The 18,453-nt window shown below is 37.2% G+C and overlaps 1 protein-coding gene across 9 annotated transcripts in view; it reads right to left on the reverse strand.

The window, feature by feature from the left end:
- The window catches only part of TASP1 (taspase 1), a 251,926-nt gene extending 233,743 nt beyond the window's left edge, over nt 1–18,183 (reverse strand). For 6 of the 9 annotated variants that reach the window (XR_002139222.2, XM_019752062.2, XM_019752061.2 and 3 more), the window contains exons 1-4: nt 18,103–18,183; nt 9,055–9,273; nt 5,990–6,057; nt 2,795–2,863 (exon numbers count right to left, since the gene is read on the reverse strand). Coding sequence is in view for 6 of the 9 variants with exons in the window: in XM_019752062.2 (XP_019607621.1) it covers nt 2,795–2,863; nt 5,990–6,057; nt 9,055–9,199 (282 nt within the window). In the remaining 3 variants the exon portion in view is untranslated. Of the gene's footprint in view, nt 1–2,794; nt 2,864–5,989; nt 6,061–9,054; nt 9,274–17,024; nt 17,585–18,102 lie in introns of those variants that run through there. The other 3 variants (XM_074318355.1, XM_074318352.1, XM_019752063.2) reach the window with 3 other exon arrangements.
- Between the last annotated feature and the right edge of the window lie 270 nt (nt 18,184–18,453).

Genomic DNA, 18,453 nt, shown 5'->3' on the forward strand with positions numbered 1-18,453 from the left:
TCACAAAGTCAAAAAGAAAAGCTATGATGATTATCCATATCTACTTAATAATTAGTACAAGACTCACAGACTGACTTAGGACTCTACTGAATAGATTGATCAATACTAAAGATAAGTAGTTACTCTCAAACATAACAGTATAAATCAGACTCTCTCTGGGACTTTTCAGTAGGCTAAAAGGACTTAATATTATTGTTTATATTTCTCAAAGTACGGAAAATATTAGACTCTGACTTTCATGTATCTTCCCATTAGCCCAAACTATGACAATACCTCTTCAACTGAACTCTATTTGAAGATCTCCAGTGACTAATCACAATTATACAAGGTAACTGAAACTGCAGGGGGCAATATAAGCATGACTGCCAACTTAATTCTTAAGATTCAGGAACATTCTTCCAGTTAGTGTAGACTTAGCCTTTATAAAAACTACGAACATATAGTATTTCAATCAAAGATTCCACATAAAAATGAATTTTGAAAGATAATTTATTGAAATTCTTCCTCCAAATTTAATAATTAAAGGGGGCAAAGTATGCTAACCTCATTCAGGCCAGTATTCTATGCTACCATTATCCATATAACAATCAAAACTAACAGAACATGTTTGTTTAGGGAAAAAAACCCTTCATATCCACACTCCTAAAAAACACAGGTCATCAATTCAAAATTATAAAGCTCACTTATTCATGTGAAACACATTATTCCAAAATGTATTTTAAATAATATTTAAGTTTATACTATTTATAAATAAGTAAACTTTTTCTAAAAGTAGGATACATCACTTGAGAAAAATGTAATTAAATAGTCAACATAAGTATGACTTGAGAAAATTAAAGTTATTCTAAAATGTGAAGGAAAAAGGAAAACTATTCAATTTTGAATTCACAGTTGCCATTATAGTATATCCCCCAGCTATTCATTAGCCTTCTTTCCCCAGACCCACAGTAATTCCATGCACTGGTAATCTCAGGACACCATCTTCTGCATAAAGGAGAGTAATTTGCAATTAGAAACTGAATTAAGTTAGATGAAACTTCCCTTGTGTATGTGTTTTGAGAAAAGGTAAGATTTGGTGGTAAGCATACATCAATCTTTCTTGCACAACTTTTCTCCTTTTACCCACAATAAATAATTAACCTTTCTTTGACATTCTTAAACTTGTCATTAACAGTTACCATAAATATTCATCTCAAGTATATCATGTCCAAAGCACCTCATAATAGTAATAATTGCTAAGAGTTATGAGGTGTTTACTATGTGCCACACACTGTTCTAAGTGATCGCCATGGTAACTCAGCTAATCTTCACAACTCGACAAAGTAGGAATTATTATCCCATGTTATAATGGGAAAACTGAGTCAAGGAGAGGCTGTGAGGTGCCCAGAGACACATGGCTAATGACTGGTAGAACTGGTATAAGAAGTATCACTAGTACTTGCTTCGGTAGCACATATACTAAAATTAGAAGTATCACTCACAATAGGAGGGGACCACATATCCCCAAATCGGATGCTTCTGGGACCAAACTACAATAGAACTGGTGTCCACCATAAATGTTCACCTTCCTTGACTACACCAGGACCAAGCTGAAAGTGTTAACAGAGAGTTAAAATCTACTAAGCATGATCAAAAGTGCAGCTCCACAATTAAGCAAGAGAATATTCAGAAAACACGGCTAAGACTTTCGGTAAACTCCTGGGCAATTTTCACAGGGAAAACAAGGTCTGGCGTGACAGGATAGGTGCCCGAATAACGTGTTTCCCCGAAAATAAGACCTACACGGACAATCAGCTCTAATGCCTCTTTTGGAGCAAAAATTAATATGACCCAGTATATTATCATATATCATATCATATCATATCACACCCGGTCTTATATTATAGTAAAATAAGACCAGGTCTTATATTAATTTTTGCTCCAAAAGATGCTGATTAGAGCTGATTGTCCAGGTAGGTCTTATTTTCGGGGAAACAGGGTATGAGAGCCTAAACACAAGAGCCACAATCCACTCAACTTGGGAAGATCTATTCTATCACCTCCTTCCTCAAACTCATCTGTTTTACCTTCCTGTCTTATTTGATTGCCCTAGTAATCTTCTCAACCAAAAAATTATGTGTTCATTACAATCCTCTAAGCTGACTTACACAAATCTAGCTTCTCTAAATTTGAGCAGCAGAAGTCGGTCTTCTGAAGGCTTCAATATCCCCTAGATAAACTCATCCTCAAGGTTTCATATTAAGAGAACTGAGAGACCCTCACTCTGGTATACAAAGAATTCCACCCAACTTGAGAAGCTCCCCACTGAATTCCTCAATGTCTGCAGTTAACTGAAGACCTACCTAAAATCACACTTCACAGAGCATAGCTTCAGGATATATACTGAACTGTTTGGTTGGTGAGGAAACTTCTCCTCCCATATTAGACGCTTCTAAACAGTTGAATTTTTTTGTTTTCTGAACATATATTACTTTTGGGGGGAGTTAACTTCAGGAATTTTCCTACTGAAAATATGGAGAATATTTAAGTATCCAATCACCAGCAACTTTTATATACATGAATCTCACAAAACCAAGGGAAAAGGAATTTAATCAACTTTTTTATATTAGTCAGAAAAGTCCTCAGTGAAATCAACCTAATAATAATGGCACAGGCCTCTCACAACTTTGTTAATATTGTTAGGAAACACTGGTCATGTAATTGATGGTTGACTAACTCAACAGTTTCAAGTCATTTAAGAATAACAAACATAAACTCACAAATATTTTAAGTAAAACAGAGAGAAAAGAAATACCTCAAGTTCCACCAGAGCTGCAGTCACTGCATCTGTCGCAAGAGCACCAGCCTGTAGCTTTTCAATTGCCTATGAAACCAAGGGGAAACATTATCCATTGTAAAACAACAACTTCTCAAACATACCCAGAAACTTTCCAAAGGCTTAAAAAAGTGTAGGAGCTATATAGGGTTAATAAAAATTGATCACTAGGGGCCGGCCCGGTGGCTCAGGCGGTTAGAGATCCATGCTCCTAACTCCGAAGGCTACCGGTTCGATTCCCACATGGGCCAGTGGGCTCTCAACCACAAGGTTGCCAGTTCAATTCCTCGAGTCCTGCAAGGGATGGTGGGCTCTGCCCCCTGCAACTAAGATTGAACACGGCACCTTGAACTGAGCTGCCGCTGAGCTCCCGGATGGCTCAGTTGGTTGGAGCGTGTCCTCTCAACCACAAGGTTGCCGGTTCGACTCCCGCAAGGGATGGTGGGCTGTGCCCCCTGCAACTAGCAACGGCAACTGGACTTGGAGCTGAGCTGCGCCCTCCACAACTAAGACTGAAAGAACAACAACTTGAAGCTGAACAGAACCCTCCACAACTAAGATTGAAAGGACAACAATTTGACCATTGTTCCCCAATAAAGTCCTGTTCCTCTTCCCCAATAAAATCTTTAAAAAAAAAAAAATATTTCCTTTAAAAAAAAAAAATTGATCACTAGTTCAATTCAACACTTCAAGATATATTCTACTTAGATTCAAAATAAGCATGTATTTATATTCAGGATAATTTATGAATTGATTCAAAATGTTTACCTTTCACAGTCATTTTGACTGTGGGGAAGAGCCAGAAGTCGCACAGTGCCAGATTTGGTCAATAAGGTGGATGAGGACACACCACAATGTTTTTATTTGACAGAAATTGCTGTGCCAGAAACCATGTGTGACAAAGAGCCTTTCCATTGTGATCACAAAATACGGGGAATGCTGCTGCCAAGTGCCATCCAACAGAAAGGCAGGGGTCTTCGATACAGAAGCAGCATATCGAACCTTAATAACAGTGTGTGACAAATTTCAACTTTTCGGTTCAGTCTGTCGGGTATGAGCTACAGTCGAGAGAAGGTGTATTTTAAAGTGTGCCGTAAATCATCATGACAACAATCCATGTCACACATTGTTTCTGGTATACAGCAATTTCTGTCAAATAAAAACATTACAGTGTGTCCTCATCTACCTTATTCACCAGATCTGGCACCGTGTGACTTCTGGCTCTTCCCCAAAGTCAAAATGATTCAGGATATCGAGGCAGCAATGACAGCGCAACTAACGACACTCATGAAAGGGGCAGCTGGATGGCTCAGTTGGTTAGAGCACAAGCTCTGAACAACATGCCTGCTGGTTCGATTCCCACATGGGCCAGTGAGCTCCGCCCTCTAGTACATTGAAGGACAACGACTTGGAGCTGATGGGCCCTGGAGAAGCACACTGTTCCCCAATATTCCTCAATAAAATAAAATAAAAGACACTCACGAAAGAGGACTTCCAAAACTGCTTCAGAAAGTGGCAAGAACAATGGGATAAGTATGTTTGAAGCGAGGGGGAGTATTTTGAGGGGGATTAATGGCAATACGTCTTTTACTATAATATTTTTTTTTAATTTAAACATTCACCATATTGTTTGATCACACCTCGTAGCTCACTTATTATTTGAATTAAGACAATGAAAAAAATATAGCCACTAAATGCAAAATGCAAGGAATTTAGTAAGAAAAGGGGCTTCATTCATCACAGGACAATTCAAATAGCCACGGAAATTATATGAATTCCGTTTGGTTTAAATATGCTGACAATTCATATTTTATATAGATAACTGAAGCTCAGACTAAGCTAATCATTTCTCTTCCCACTGTTAGTACTCATCCCAACCCTAACTATAAAACCCAGTGACTTCCAGTCACAGAGGCATTTCACAATCCTTAGATGGAAATATACATTTGACAAAAGCATTTTTGATACTATCATGTATTTTATAGTGAGATAAACAAATCATATTCTTTGGTAGCATAACTATAGAGAGTAAAGGTCTATGAAATCACTTTGTTTCATGGGTATAAATTAATACAGGAAAAAAAGAGAAGGAAGATTGATTTCTAATGAACTATTAAAGCTCCAATTTAATCAACAAAGAGAAAGCTGAAAAACTGAGAATTGTATTAAACTTTTAAGAAGTTCATTCATTGTATAAAATTGAGGAAGCTGATTATATACTCCAAATGTATTAGGTTTCTAGGACTACCTTAGTTCTACATAAGTACAACTTATTTCTTTTCAGATAATGAAAAGATTTCACACTTTGAAAAATAAGACAAAAAATATAAAATAGCTTAGAGAACTTTTTAGCTTTATTTTAAATTAAAAAAAACACACAATAAAATCCCTATAACAAAATATTATTTATTTATGGGATTTCATTCATAAGAAAAAAGCTTAGATCTCTAATAAAGTATAATCTTTCTTTAAAATGGTATGTAAATATAAATCAAGTGCTGAAAAACTGATATTTACTTGATTCACAATATCCTATTAACATTCTATTTGCATAAAAAGTAATGAAAGGTTTGCCTACAAGAGCATATAGTCAGGATCAAAATAAAAACAAATAATATTTCTTCTGAGTCCATTCCTGGCTCTACAATAAATATTCAACAATTAAGCAAAACCTCAAAAACCAAAGAGAAAACAAAGCACAAGTAAGTACAAGGACAAAGCTAACTCAGCAATGACAATGTATTTCTATGATACAAACTTTGTGATGAAAAACAGAAGGAAAACATACAGGATAAGCTCCCTAAAAAAAGCATCCATTTTCATTTGTTAGTACTTTTTTCTTCCCTTCATAGACACACTGGCTGCTTCTGAGCTGTTTCCCTACTCCTCCTATACAGCTCAAAGTCTTTGCAAAAATTAAAAAATATATGATTATGTGCCAATAATTCCAAAAACACAGACTTTAATCTGGGAAAGGAAGGGAAAGATCTAAGCATGATTTGGAGAATGAAAAAACACAAAACAAAATAAAGACCTGACAAATACGAGCAAAAATATTTTATGGCCCAAACCAAAGATTATCTAATAAATCAAACCTTAAAATTTTGAAATTCAAGGTAAATCTGCTTTATGGTCAAAACTGAAATATTTCTATCATATACATTCCCTTCATACCTTCTGACAAGCTCGTTTGCATACATGTTTATATTCCTTGGCTTTGGATTCAGAATGATAACCTGCACCTGTAGTGGAACAAACCAACCAATTGTTAGTATTCATTAAAATATCAGAGTCCTTGCTTATATTATATAAATGGTTCATACAAACTGATGCTTTCCTAGTGACAGTAAAACTATTGTCTCAACTATATGGAGTTTTAAAAATCTAACAGTTTCTTTTGTCATCATAAAAGCCTTTTTAATACCATGCCTTATCTACTTTTTCAAAAGCTGTTTTCCTGGGAGAGGCACTAGAAATAGCTCATATCCCCAAACAGGATTTACCAAGGTCACCTTTCCTCCTTCTGTAAAACCTCTCTCCAAAATCAGAAGTTCTTTGGTCTGGAGCTGATAACCCAGGCAGTGTCAGGGACAGTTCCTCTCTGTTGATCTTTACAAAGCACCTGCCATTCGGGAATCCAGAATTCTCAAGAGTAACTTTAGAAAACTAGGTAGTTTCTAAATAACATTTGAAGTTGAGGGATGTTACATCCTGCCTGTCCACAACCACCACCAATAATACCAGCACTCCTGTCCAAACCTTTATACATCCTCTCACCTCCTGGAATGTAAGTTCAGGGTATCTCTGAAACCTCAGTGATGGCATATTCACGACTGCCTATTAGAAATTCTGGCAGTCCGTGTCTTTTGATCAAAACCCAGCAACTTCCTCAAAAGAAAGGCTCTGAAATTTGTTTCCCTAAAAGGATTAATACTTGCTTAGTGATGGGTTTGAGAATAATCTAAATAAGAAAGAAACCAAGAGACCTTAAACTGCTAATCAAAGTTCTGACCCCTCCTCCCCACAAGGCTCCATAGAGGTACAACAAAAGGAAGGTTAAGAACTATATCTCTAATCCTCATGGCTCCTCGTGTGAAGCTGAAGACTGCACAAACGTAACCCTCCTTTCCTCAAGTCAGAGAAAGAACTGGCCATGAAGCTACGGTTAAGTGACCCAAGAGAGCAGAAAAGATACCCAAGCAACAGAATCCCTAATACACCCAAATTCTAAGCCTGTTTCTCAGGACTTCACAGAACCTGCTCCAATATATTTAATAGGCCTGTCTTCATGGCTCTCTACTAAGGTGATCTCAGGTCTGCTGTCTTAGACCTCAGGGCCCCAGGCTTTCCACAGTGTTTCCCAAAGATGGCGACACTATTGCCAAAGAGATAACTTTAGTGTATAGATGATAGCATTAACATATAAATCCTTCTGTTTTAGAATATGGAAAAAGTCTCAGTAGGGCCCCAGTACATCTTTAATACCTGGTTAACACTTGCTAATTCCTCTATTTAACAAAGGAGAGGTAGGTTAGGATCCAAGTCACTGACATGCAACAGGATCTAGGTGAAATTTAATTACACCGTTTGTTTGACTGGTCTAAAGTTATTTTCTCTTCATGCAAATGACACTGAAATTCTATTTCAGTAAAGATAAGTTTCATCTTTAAAATTTTAAGATGAAAAAGTGTTTTTTAACATTAGGTAAACCGTATAGGTAGTATACTGATGTAAGAAAAATCAAGAATCTACTATTCAAATGACTAAAATTTGGGCAACTCTTTTCTAGTACTAAAAGAAAAACCTGAAATCTCTACACTGGATGAGAAATTGAAATTCTGTCCCTTAATTGTGCAAGATACGTAGTTCTGCATAATCAATCAGACTTTCTTAATTAAAAAGGGGCAGTCACTCTTAATCCACACAATTATGCCATAACCCAGATTTCCTCCAATTACTACTGGCCCCAGCAGCAATTTTATCTAGGAACCATTACCATCAAGTGTGTGTCTGAGAAAAGATGGATACTACTATGACAGGCATAGAAAGCAATGCTTTCCAACTAACTAAAAGCTCTATGTTCTTGCTTGTTATAAATGTCAGACCTTTCTTGTACGATTTTCAAATACTCATTCTGAGTAAAATAACTCACTGGGTACTATGAAAGTTTCACCTTCAACATAGTGTATTAGAAAGAACAATGGCCCGGGAGTCTGAAGGCAGGAGTTCTAGTCCCAGGTTTATTTCTATAAATTTACCTCATTTCTTTGTAAAATCATTTGAAAGAAAAGGAAATTGAACCTGGCTTTTTATTTCTTTTTTAGATTCTTCTGAATCAGATTCTGTAAGACTTTCCAAGTTGTCCAGTCTAAATACAGCCAAAGGTTAATAACCAGGAAGGACACCTATTTAACAAGGAGAAACAATTCCACTCCTCACCCCATATCAAAGCTAATCTTGCTCCTCTCTTCTCTGATTGAGGAAAATTAAAAGGAGAACCAGTCATCCTTCTTCCTTCACAGAGGTCATGAACTTTAGACTCTAAATGCAGACAAATAACAATGACTAAAGAAAAAAAGCCTCCTGAGCAAACCTGGGCAAAGGTATACTGCTCTGAAACCCAAGACCCTTCAATGATGGGGGACCCAAGAGTTGAACTTCACATTATCTGTCCTTGAGGTCCTCTGAAGTAGAGATTACAGACTGATGTATATTGCCAAGAACACTAGACTGGGACTTCAGGGCCCACTTAAGGGTTTCTCAACCTGGCTCTAGCATAAACTGCCCATGTGGCTCATGCTGCTCAATCTCTCTGGTGTTACGGTTCCTCATTTACAGTATTAAGAAGGCAAACTTGCTCTAAGACTGTGCAACTATACGATGGCCATAGTCAAAATGAGGTCAATAAAATTTTTTCAGCAGCATTATTTTTAAAATTACAACCCAGAGTTTAAGAAATTACTTTGTCTGATTTTAACAGTACCTAAATAGTATATCTATTACCTAGGGTAAAAGTAAATAATAGGGTAGTGGAGTGAAGAAGACATAGGAAGAAGTGTCATTATATAATAAGATCTTCCAAGTGGAGAGTTAGGGAAGGCTCTCACTACATTGAAGTCAATCTCTTTGGTTCCTCTCTGGTAGGTTGCCTCCTCCAGAGGTGAAATTCAATTCTTAGTGTACTTCAAGGCAAGGAAAAAAAAAACATTTTATCTCTGACTCATTCACTGGGAACTTACCTGCATGCACCAACACAAAGCCCCCTCTCTTCCCTTTATGAGACTGCTTGGTTTCCAGCTCTTTGGCTATTATTTTAACAGCCGAAACCTGAGATGATCTGCAAGGCAGCCCTTCTCCAGAACTCATCCCCTTCTCCATGGTCATTCTCCGAGATTACCATCTTCTATTGGGAAAAGAGCATACTTCCATCCAGTAGTAATTGCAGGTGAGAAATTACCCTAAAGGAAAACAGACATAGATGATATGCATTCCTTTCTACTAACACATGTAACTTATACAAATTGGTACAACGATAACTTTCGAAACACCTAATTTTAAAGTTATTTAACTGGGTAATACAAAGAATACAGCAAGGTGAGAATTTAAATCTCTCTGTCCACTTGACAGTACTTGCTTGAAGTCATACAAACAAAAGAACTGTTGTAAAAGACTTCACAATGAATCGAAAAATATTTTACCTTTCATTTTATCTACATTGAAAAAAACCTCAATATAACTTAAATTTATCACTTTCTATTCCCTCCAAACCAAATGCTAATAATCTCTGGGACATTCTAGAATCACAGGCAGTGTTGACAACATCACCAAGCCTTGACATAATGCCTACATTGTTTACTTTTTTTTCAGCTTTATTGAGATGCAATTGACATATAACATTGTGTAAGTTTAAGGTGTACAACATGATGACTTGATACATGTATACACTGCAAAATGATTACCACAATAAGGTTTGTTAACATCTCCATCACCTCACATAATTACAATTTTTTGTGTGTGGTGAGAACATTTAGGATCTATAGATTGCTGCTTAAAGAAACGAAACACATAGATTCACGCTGCTATGAAGAACCTCTTAAGGAAAAGTTTAATGTTCCACAGCTCAGCTGTAAAACACAAATGCTAACAAAGTTCTACGACTAAACCAAGAAATTAACACTTGTGCAAAAACTTGTTAATTGTCATGAAAACATTATTTTTGAGGTTCTCAACAGATAAATTATGAATTATAAAATTTAATAAATTACAAGCAACTTATATGACAAAGTTTCTAATTTTTCTCACAATCTTCTAGCAATCCTAGTTTAGTAACAATAACAATGGCAGAATACATTTCATATTAGGGAAAAATGGATCATTTAAAAATCGACACATAGATTTAAAGAAAATCCAAGATTAAGGTGGTTGGAACCACTTAACATCTAGATTCACACTGTTACATAAAAATCTGTACCTTATTCTAAATTGAGAAACGGGGAGGGGGACAAATCTTTCTTTTCCAATATAAAATATAAATGCTAACATAAAGAGTGACTTAGCTGCCTAATCCTAAAAAGCAGTGCTACTCAAAGTGTGGTCTGCATATGAGTGTTTGTTACCAGTCTGCAAGAAATTATTATTATATTAATACATGAATTGCTTTATATGCATGTTTTCAATAAACAATGTTTTTGTATTTTTTATATACAAAGTTTTTGTATTTTTCTATTTCATTTTTTTTGAAACAATTATATTTTTGAAACAATATTATCTAAATTTAACAAAAATTTTAGCTTTTATTATTTATCTTTCATTCACAGTTCCATATTTCAGTTGTGTTTGGGTTTTTTGTTTTGGGTTGTTTTTGCATTTTTACAAAAGAAACAGTCACCAATGGGTTGAAAATTTTTTTTAAGTTGGTCCTTTACACCAGAAATGGTCAGGGAAACACTGCAATATGGTATTTTAAGTTCCTTTAATTCCTGGTTTAAAAGAGTTTATTTAATTTTTATTACATAACATTTAATTTAAAAGACAAATGGTTTTGTGTGTGTATATATATATATATGCTGTTGTATTAAAATGTTTACATGTATTCATAAATGCAAGAAAAAATTTTGATTACAAGAGTACAGAGCTGATTAAATAAACAGTGAATTAAAATGCCTGTTTTCTGTTTTTGTGTTGTGATCGTGCCTGTCTTTCTAAGGATGGGTTTTCTTCTGAAGACTTCACAAGGATCTGCCTCAATTACCTTTATTTGACTTCGGTTATTTCTGTAAGATAGGTTTCTATTTATCCATGTGTCAATTGAATTTAAATGATTACGGTTCATCTGTAATCAGCCTATACAGGCCATCATGTCTGACCCAGCCATGAAATGAGCTTGGGTCCACTAGTCCCCACAAAAACAGATTAAGTGAAAATTCAGGCTTTGGAAAATTAAAAGCCTCAGTTAAAATAAAAACACATCCAAGCAGTATGGGTTATTAAACTTCAAGCTACTCTGTCATCAGATACATTTTTTTGTAAATAAAAAATTAGAACATCTACATTTTATAATGAATAAAACTGGCTGTAATAAGCTTTTGAACATATAGGAGAGATTGTAAACATTGCTTCTCAAGCTTGTGTGAAAAAAATAAAATGTGAAAGATGAATTAATATGCTATTTCTTGAGCAACCTACCACCCCTCAGACACTATCTGGAATATATTTATTTTGCAAACCATGTCATCCCAATGAACTCCAGAAATGTTGGCCTCAACATTCTGCTGGACTAGGACAAGAACTCAAGCAGACAGGCCATCCAATGTACAACTCTGGCCTCCAACTCACAGTGGTTACTGGAATGTTTTTAATTCAATTAGAAATCAAGCAACTTTTTCCAACATCAGTTTTTGTTTAACTCAGAACCCATTAAAGGTCTGACCTACCTAATAAATAAAGAGCTCCAACAAATGACTAAAAAAAGACAAAAAAGGGCTAATGGGCACATCCCAGTTCACAGAAAAATTACGTAACAGTTTAAACAGATCAAAAGATGCTAAAACTCACTCAAAAGAAAGATGCAAACTAAAACTACACTCAAATGCCATTTTTTAACTTGGACTGGCAAACATCAAAAAGTAAGATAACATCCATGTTTTGAGGGTATAGAGAAACAGGATTTCTCATACATTAGTAGTATTAGCATAAATTAATACAACTCAACAAGGGTCATTTGGCAAAATCAAACAAAATTACAAATGCACACTGAAGGACTATCTGCAATAGGAATGACATGAACCAACCATATGTCTTGATGGGAAGGGTTAAAAATAAAAGCAGGCACTGGAGGGGAATATGAGAATGTTCTTGATATATAAATATGGAATGACCAATCTTGAAGATATTTTGGTAAATAAAAAGGGCATGGTACAAAAATATATGCAATTCCGTATTTTGAGGGAGGGGAGAAAAAAAGAATACAGCTAAATGTATGTGCAAAGTCCAAATCTAGAAGAATATACCCAAAAATAGTCTAATAGTGGTCACCAGTAGATTTGGATGACTGATGGACAAAGATGGGATAGAAATTTCACTGTTCAACGTCACATACCTTTCAATTTTGGACAATCTGAGTATGTTCCTGATTTAAAATTTTGTATTTATTTATGGGAATACAAGGTACTAGCTAAGTCCAAGTTCCAAAACAGGACAAGCCTATGAAATCCTACTTAAAAACTGCAGTAAGAGGGGAAATGCCATATTCTGAAATTTCTCAACACTCTACCTACCTAGGAAAGGAATAAACAAAAACATGGCCAATCAACAATACTGGCCCAAGAGCTCTTTTTTGTTTTTGTTTTTCTGCGTCTTGAACTTCTGGGGCCACACAAACTATAGGTAAAAATTTTAAATAAATAAATAAATAAATCACAGCATTTGATCTCTACAGTTAAGACTGAAGAGTAAACAATAAATCATGATCATAGATTAACACCCAATATCCCTGTGATGCTTTTATCACATCTGGAGTCATTATCACAAATCACTATTTGAAACTGATGAAGCATACTTACATAAATACATGCACAAGAAAAATGTCTAACGCTTCAGCTAAGCTTTGAGATAAAACTCAACACAAAAGGTTCCCATTTTGCAATTTCCTACCAGTGATAACATTAAATTTTATTTTATTATTTCTAAGAAACACTGGCAACTTGTCCATTCTCTGCAACAGTTGCTTGAATGTTAAACATAAAGTTAGCATATGACCCAGCAATTCCACTCCATAGTATACATCCAAGAGAACTGAAAACATGTCCACACAAAAACTTGTACATGGATGTTTAGTGCAGAATTATTCGTAATAGTCAAAAAGTGGAAACAACTCAAATGTCCATGAACAAACTATGATTAAACAAAATATGCTTTATTCATACGATGAAACATTACTTAGCCATAAAAAGGAATGAAGTACTGATATATACTATGGCATGAATAGACCTTGAAAACAATGAAAGATATTAGGCCACATATTATATGCTTCCATTTATATAAAATGTCCATAGTAGGCAAATATAGAAAGACATGAAGTAGATTAGTGGTTGACTAGGGCTGGGAGGAAAGGGGAATCGGGGAGTGACTGCTAATGAGGGCAGGGTTTCTTCCGGGGGCAATAAAATGTTCTAAAATTGGTTGTGCTGATGGTTCCAAAATTTCAAATATATTAAATACCATCGACACTTTAAGTGGCTAAATTATATGATAAATGAATTATATCTTAATAAAACTGTTTTGGGGGGAAAAAAAACTTCTTGCTTCCCATAAATTGTATCTTTACCGATGGATGTATCTTTTCCAAGTCGCCAAACCTCATGGCCTTTTCTTAATCCTCTTCTTGCAACCTTTGAGTCCCTAGATCCCCTGCTCTCCTTGGCAAGCATGCCAATCTACCATCCTAGCTCCTCATGGCCCCTCCCAGCTTTGTCCTCTTAACATGAATCTCAGACAGTCTGTCCATGAGCATATTCTCAAATCTCTCCTTCAGCAATTTCATCCACTGCCAACCTTTCAAACTACCCTCTCAGTAAATTGGATGATTCCTAACTCTTCTGTCTCTTGAGCTCCAGCCACAAGCCTGGATCACTCGGCCTTGACCCTTCTCAGTTTTAGCCTACCCCAAACGAACTCATCTTTCCCCAGAAGTCTAGTTCTTTCCACACTACTCCTTATTTTTCTTCATCGCACCATCCTTTTGTAACTCACCTTAAAGTCATCTTAAAATGCACCCTGGTTCCAAATCCTATAGATTTCTCCCTCAAGCATTTAATTTCCTTTTCCCTTCTGTCTTGACCCTTGCTCGGCTCACATCTTTTGTAAACGTTACAAAAACAGTTTAGCTTTTCTCCCCAAGTCCAGGCTATCATAAAACATCCATCCACAAAAAGCTGCCAAAATAAATCCAATAAAGGACAACTCCAAACAAGACAAATAGCATGCCAAAAGACATGAGCAGACAATACATAAAAGACAAAATATAAACTGGTTATCCAATATTATGGAAAGACTATTCAAAGAAATACCAACAAAAATGAATCTAACTAGAACTGTAGCTGCCAATAAACTAATATAACCATTTTGAAAAAGAATTTGTCAGTATCAAGAGCCTTAAAATGTATAATTTGTATACCCAATGTTTCCAGAGATACACTATGCATGAACTAATCTATACAGACACAAGTAACCCTACCATGGTTACCACTAAGGAGAACTGGGAGACTGAGGGGCAAGGATGAAAGGGAAACTTAATTTTCTCCTAATAACCTTTTGTATTTCAACTTTTTTAAATGGCTACTGTCAACTAAAAGGAGAATGATTTAAGTTAGCCATCTCTGAGACTAAGATGAATATAAATTAACTTCATTATCAAGGCCAGAAGAGAAACTCAGAATAAAACATTGTTTTATTCTGGGACTTTCATGGCACTGATTTAAGGTCCATAATTTTCCCCATTCTCTCAAAGATTGTTTTATTTTCCTACTTCATGCGATGACACTATTTTCTTTTCTTTAAACCATTTAGAAAACTACATGCCCTGTTTGCCCCTGGTGTTGAAGTTTTTACTCTAGATTTACTTAGTCTTACAGAAGCAGCTGAAGGAGGGAGTTGTGGATTCCATCCATCTCACAGCAAAAGGGCTCTCAGAGAAATCCAGCCCTTAAGCAATAACAACTGATGAGTGAGAAGGTGTTCTGTTGCTTTTAACATCATGACACTGAAAGTTTAATGCTTCATTAAATGAGCTCTAAAACATACTTATTTCATCTTTGACCCAGGAATTACACTTCTGAAAACACTTTCTACCGAAATAACTTTAAATACAGAAAATGTTTTATGCCTTTAATGCTGTGTTTAACACAGGATAATTTAAAAAAACAAAAATCAGGGAGTGAGCTAAATGTACAACATAACTAAATACTTAAGATAACAATAACCTACATATATATTGTCAATTGGTTTTCGACAAGAGTGCCAAAGCCACTCAATTGGGAAAGAACAGGCTTTTCAACAAATAGTGCTGGGAGAACTGGATACCACATGCAGAACAAAAAGAATTTGGATGCCCACCTCTCATCATATACAAAAACCAACTCTACATATAGCAAGACCTAAATGTAAGAGCTAAAACTATGAAACTCTTAGAAAAAAACAGAGGTAAATCTTCATGGCCTTGAATTTGACAATGGTTTTAGATATCACACCGAAAGCACAAGCAACCAAAAAAAAAAAAAAGATAAACTGAGCTTCATCAAAATTTTCATATTTTGTACTTCAAAGGACACCATCCAAGAAAGTGAAGAGATGCCACAAAATGGAGAAAATGCAAAAAAATAAATAAATAAATAAATAAATAAATGTGCAAACCCTATATCTGATAAGGGACTTACCAGACTACATAAAGAACTCACACAACTTTAAAATAAAAAAACTATTTAGAAAACGGGCAAAGGAATTGAACTGACATTTCTCTAAATATATGCAAAGGGCCAATAAGCACAGCAAAAAAATTCTTAATATCAGCCATCAGGGAAATGCAAATAAAAACCACAGTGAGATGCCATTTCACAACCAATAGCATAGCTATAATCAAAAAGACAGACAATAAGTGTTAGCAAGGATATGGAGAAATCTCAACCTGATACCCTGCCCATGCCGGCCACTTTGGAAAACACACAGCATTTCCTCAAAAAGTTACCATATGACCCAGCAATTCCACTGTTAGGTCTATACCCAAAATAACTGAAAACATATGTCCACACAAAAATTTGTATTTGGATGTCTGTAGCAAAACTGTTCATAATAGTCAAAAAGTGGAAACAACCCATGGGACAGCCGGATGGCTCAGTTGGTTAGAGTGAGAGCTCTGAACAACAGGGTTGCCGGTTTGATTCCCACATGGGCCAGTGAGCTGCACCCTCCACAACTACATTGAAGACATGCTGAGCTGTCGGAGGGGCCGACGGATGGCTCAGCTGGTTACAGCGCGAGCTCTCAACAAGGTTGCCAGTTCAATTTCCGCATAGGATGGTGGGCTTCGCCCTGTGCAACTAAAGGTTGAAAATGGCAACCGGACTTGGAGCTGAGCTGCACCCTCCACAAATGGATTGAAGGACGATGACTTGGAGCTGATGGGCCCTGGAGAAACTGTTCCCCAATATAAAAAAAGAAAAAAGGAATTTGTTTAAAAAAAAAAAAGTGGAAACAACCCAAATGTCCATCAACTGATGATGAATAAACAAAATGTGGCATATTCATATAATGAAATATTATTCTGCCATAAAAAGGAATGAAGTATTGATGAACCTTGAACACACTATGCTAAATGAAAGTCAGGCACAAAAGGGCACATATTATAGGATTCCATCTACATTCAGCGCCCAAAATAGGAAAATCCAGAGACACAGAAAGTAGGTTAGTGGTTGCCAGGGGTTGGGGAAGCAAAGGGGGGGCGGGAATCTAATGCGGAGCAACTATAATGGGTACAACGGTTCTTTTGGAGGTGATAAAAAAATGTTCTGGAATTAGTGACGATGGGTGCACAACTTTGTGAATATACTAAAAAAAACAAAAAACTAAAATTTACAATTTAAAAGGATGGACTTTGTGATATATGAATTGCATCTCAGGGGAAAAAAGATCTAGCCATATAATGGACGACACGTACAAAAATTATGCTTTTTAGTGACAGTCCTTCCTTGGTATGGAGGAGACTGATTCAGGAACTCCTCAGATACCAAAATCCAAGGATGCGCAAATCCCTTACAATGTCGTATTTTTTTCAAATATTTTCGATCGGCGGTTGGTTGACTCTGCACAAGGAAACCATGGCCAACTGTAATCATCCTTTATACACATACACTATGATAAGTAGATTAAGAATATGCTATAACAATATAAAGAGATAAAAACGGTGGGTTGATGTAACCAGAGGTGATCTTTTTAAATATTTCTGCATTTCCCAGATATTCTTTAATAAGCATGCACTGCTTTTTAGAAGTAGGAGGAAAAGCTTTATTTAAAACAAAGAAGGAAATTATTAAACTTCCGAATGCATAAAAACTCATTAGCCTAGTAGTCAACGGTCTCAGTTGACATGATCCGCAAAATACCTTTCACTCCCCTCCCCTACAGAGAAGCCAGTCAAGTTGAACTCCCCCCTTCCGGAAACACGATGCCCTCTATTTGCAGGGTACCTCCAGCTCCTGTTTTCCACCCTCCTCTACAGCAGCTCCTCCTCCTCCTCCTCCACCTCCTCCAGAGCAATTAAATGCCAATGTGCTTTGAAGAGACTCTAACCAGGCCTCTATTACACACGGGGCTACTTTGGCCCCTACCGGACACGCAGGAATAGGGCGCAACCCTCGGGTCTCAGCGAGCCTCAGACTCAGAGAAACCCGCAGCCGGAGATTGCAAAGTGGGTGAAGGGCAGCGAGGACTCCACCCCGCCCCTCACCACACACACACACACACACACACACACACACACACACACTCCCTTCCCCGAAAGGGAATGAGGTCGCCAAGTTGGAGCCAAGGCTGGGAAACGGGCCGGCGCGGGCCCCACGCGCGACCGAGGGGACGAGGGACGTCCTGGGTCCGCTCCTTCAGCACCACACCAGATAAGGGGCATCACGCGCACCGCCCTCTCCCGGCCCGGGAGAGGACGTCCCAGCGAACGCACGGGCTCTGGACAGAGGAAGCCGAGCCGCACCGCAGACAGCGTGAGAAAGAGGGACACTCACCCGCGTCAGCCCGGAGCCCTTACAGCACCGGAAGTAGTCACCGGCCCGTTGCCAGGGTGAGGAAGCGGGTGTGACGTCCGCCCTTCCCATTGGTGTTGAGCATAACCACGTGGCCGGAAGCATACGCTCACGAGCTCTGTGACTCCACCTTCTGCTTCAGAGCATTTCACCTGGCCGCGGAGGTGCCCGGCCCCACCTGGAGCCGCGTTCTGAGCCGTGCAGGCGCCATTGCCAGTCTTTCCTCACCCCGCCCCTCAGCGAGCCGGCAGGATGCGACTGTCTAATCCGAGAGGTTGGCTAGCTAGCGATGTGACAGGAAACGAAATTCAAGTAGCCACTATTTATTGAGGT

This window comes from Rhinolophus sinicus, linkage group LG13 (genome assembly GCF_036562045.2).
Source record: "Rhinolophus sinicus isolate RSC01 linkage group LG13, ASM3656204v1, whole genome shotgun sequence".
NCBI lineage: Eukaryota > Metazoa > Chordata > Mammalia > Chiroptera > Rhinolophidae > Rhinolophus > Rhinolophus sinicus.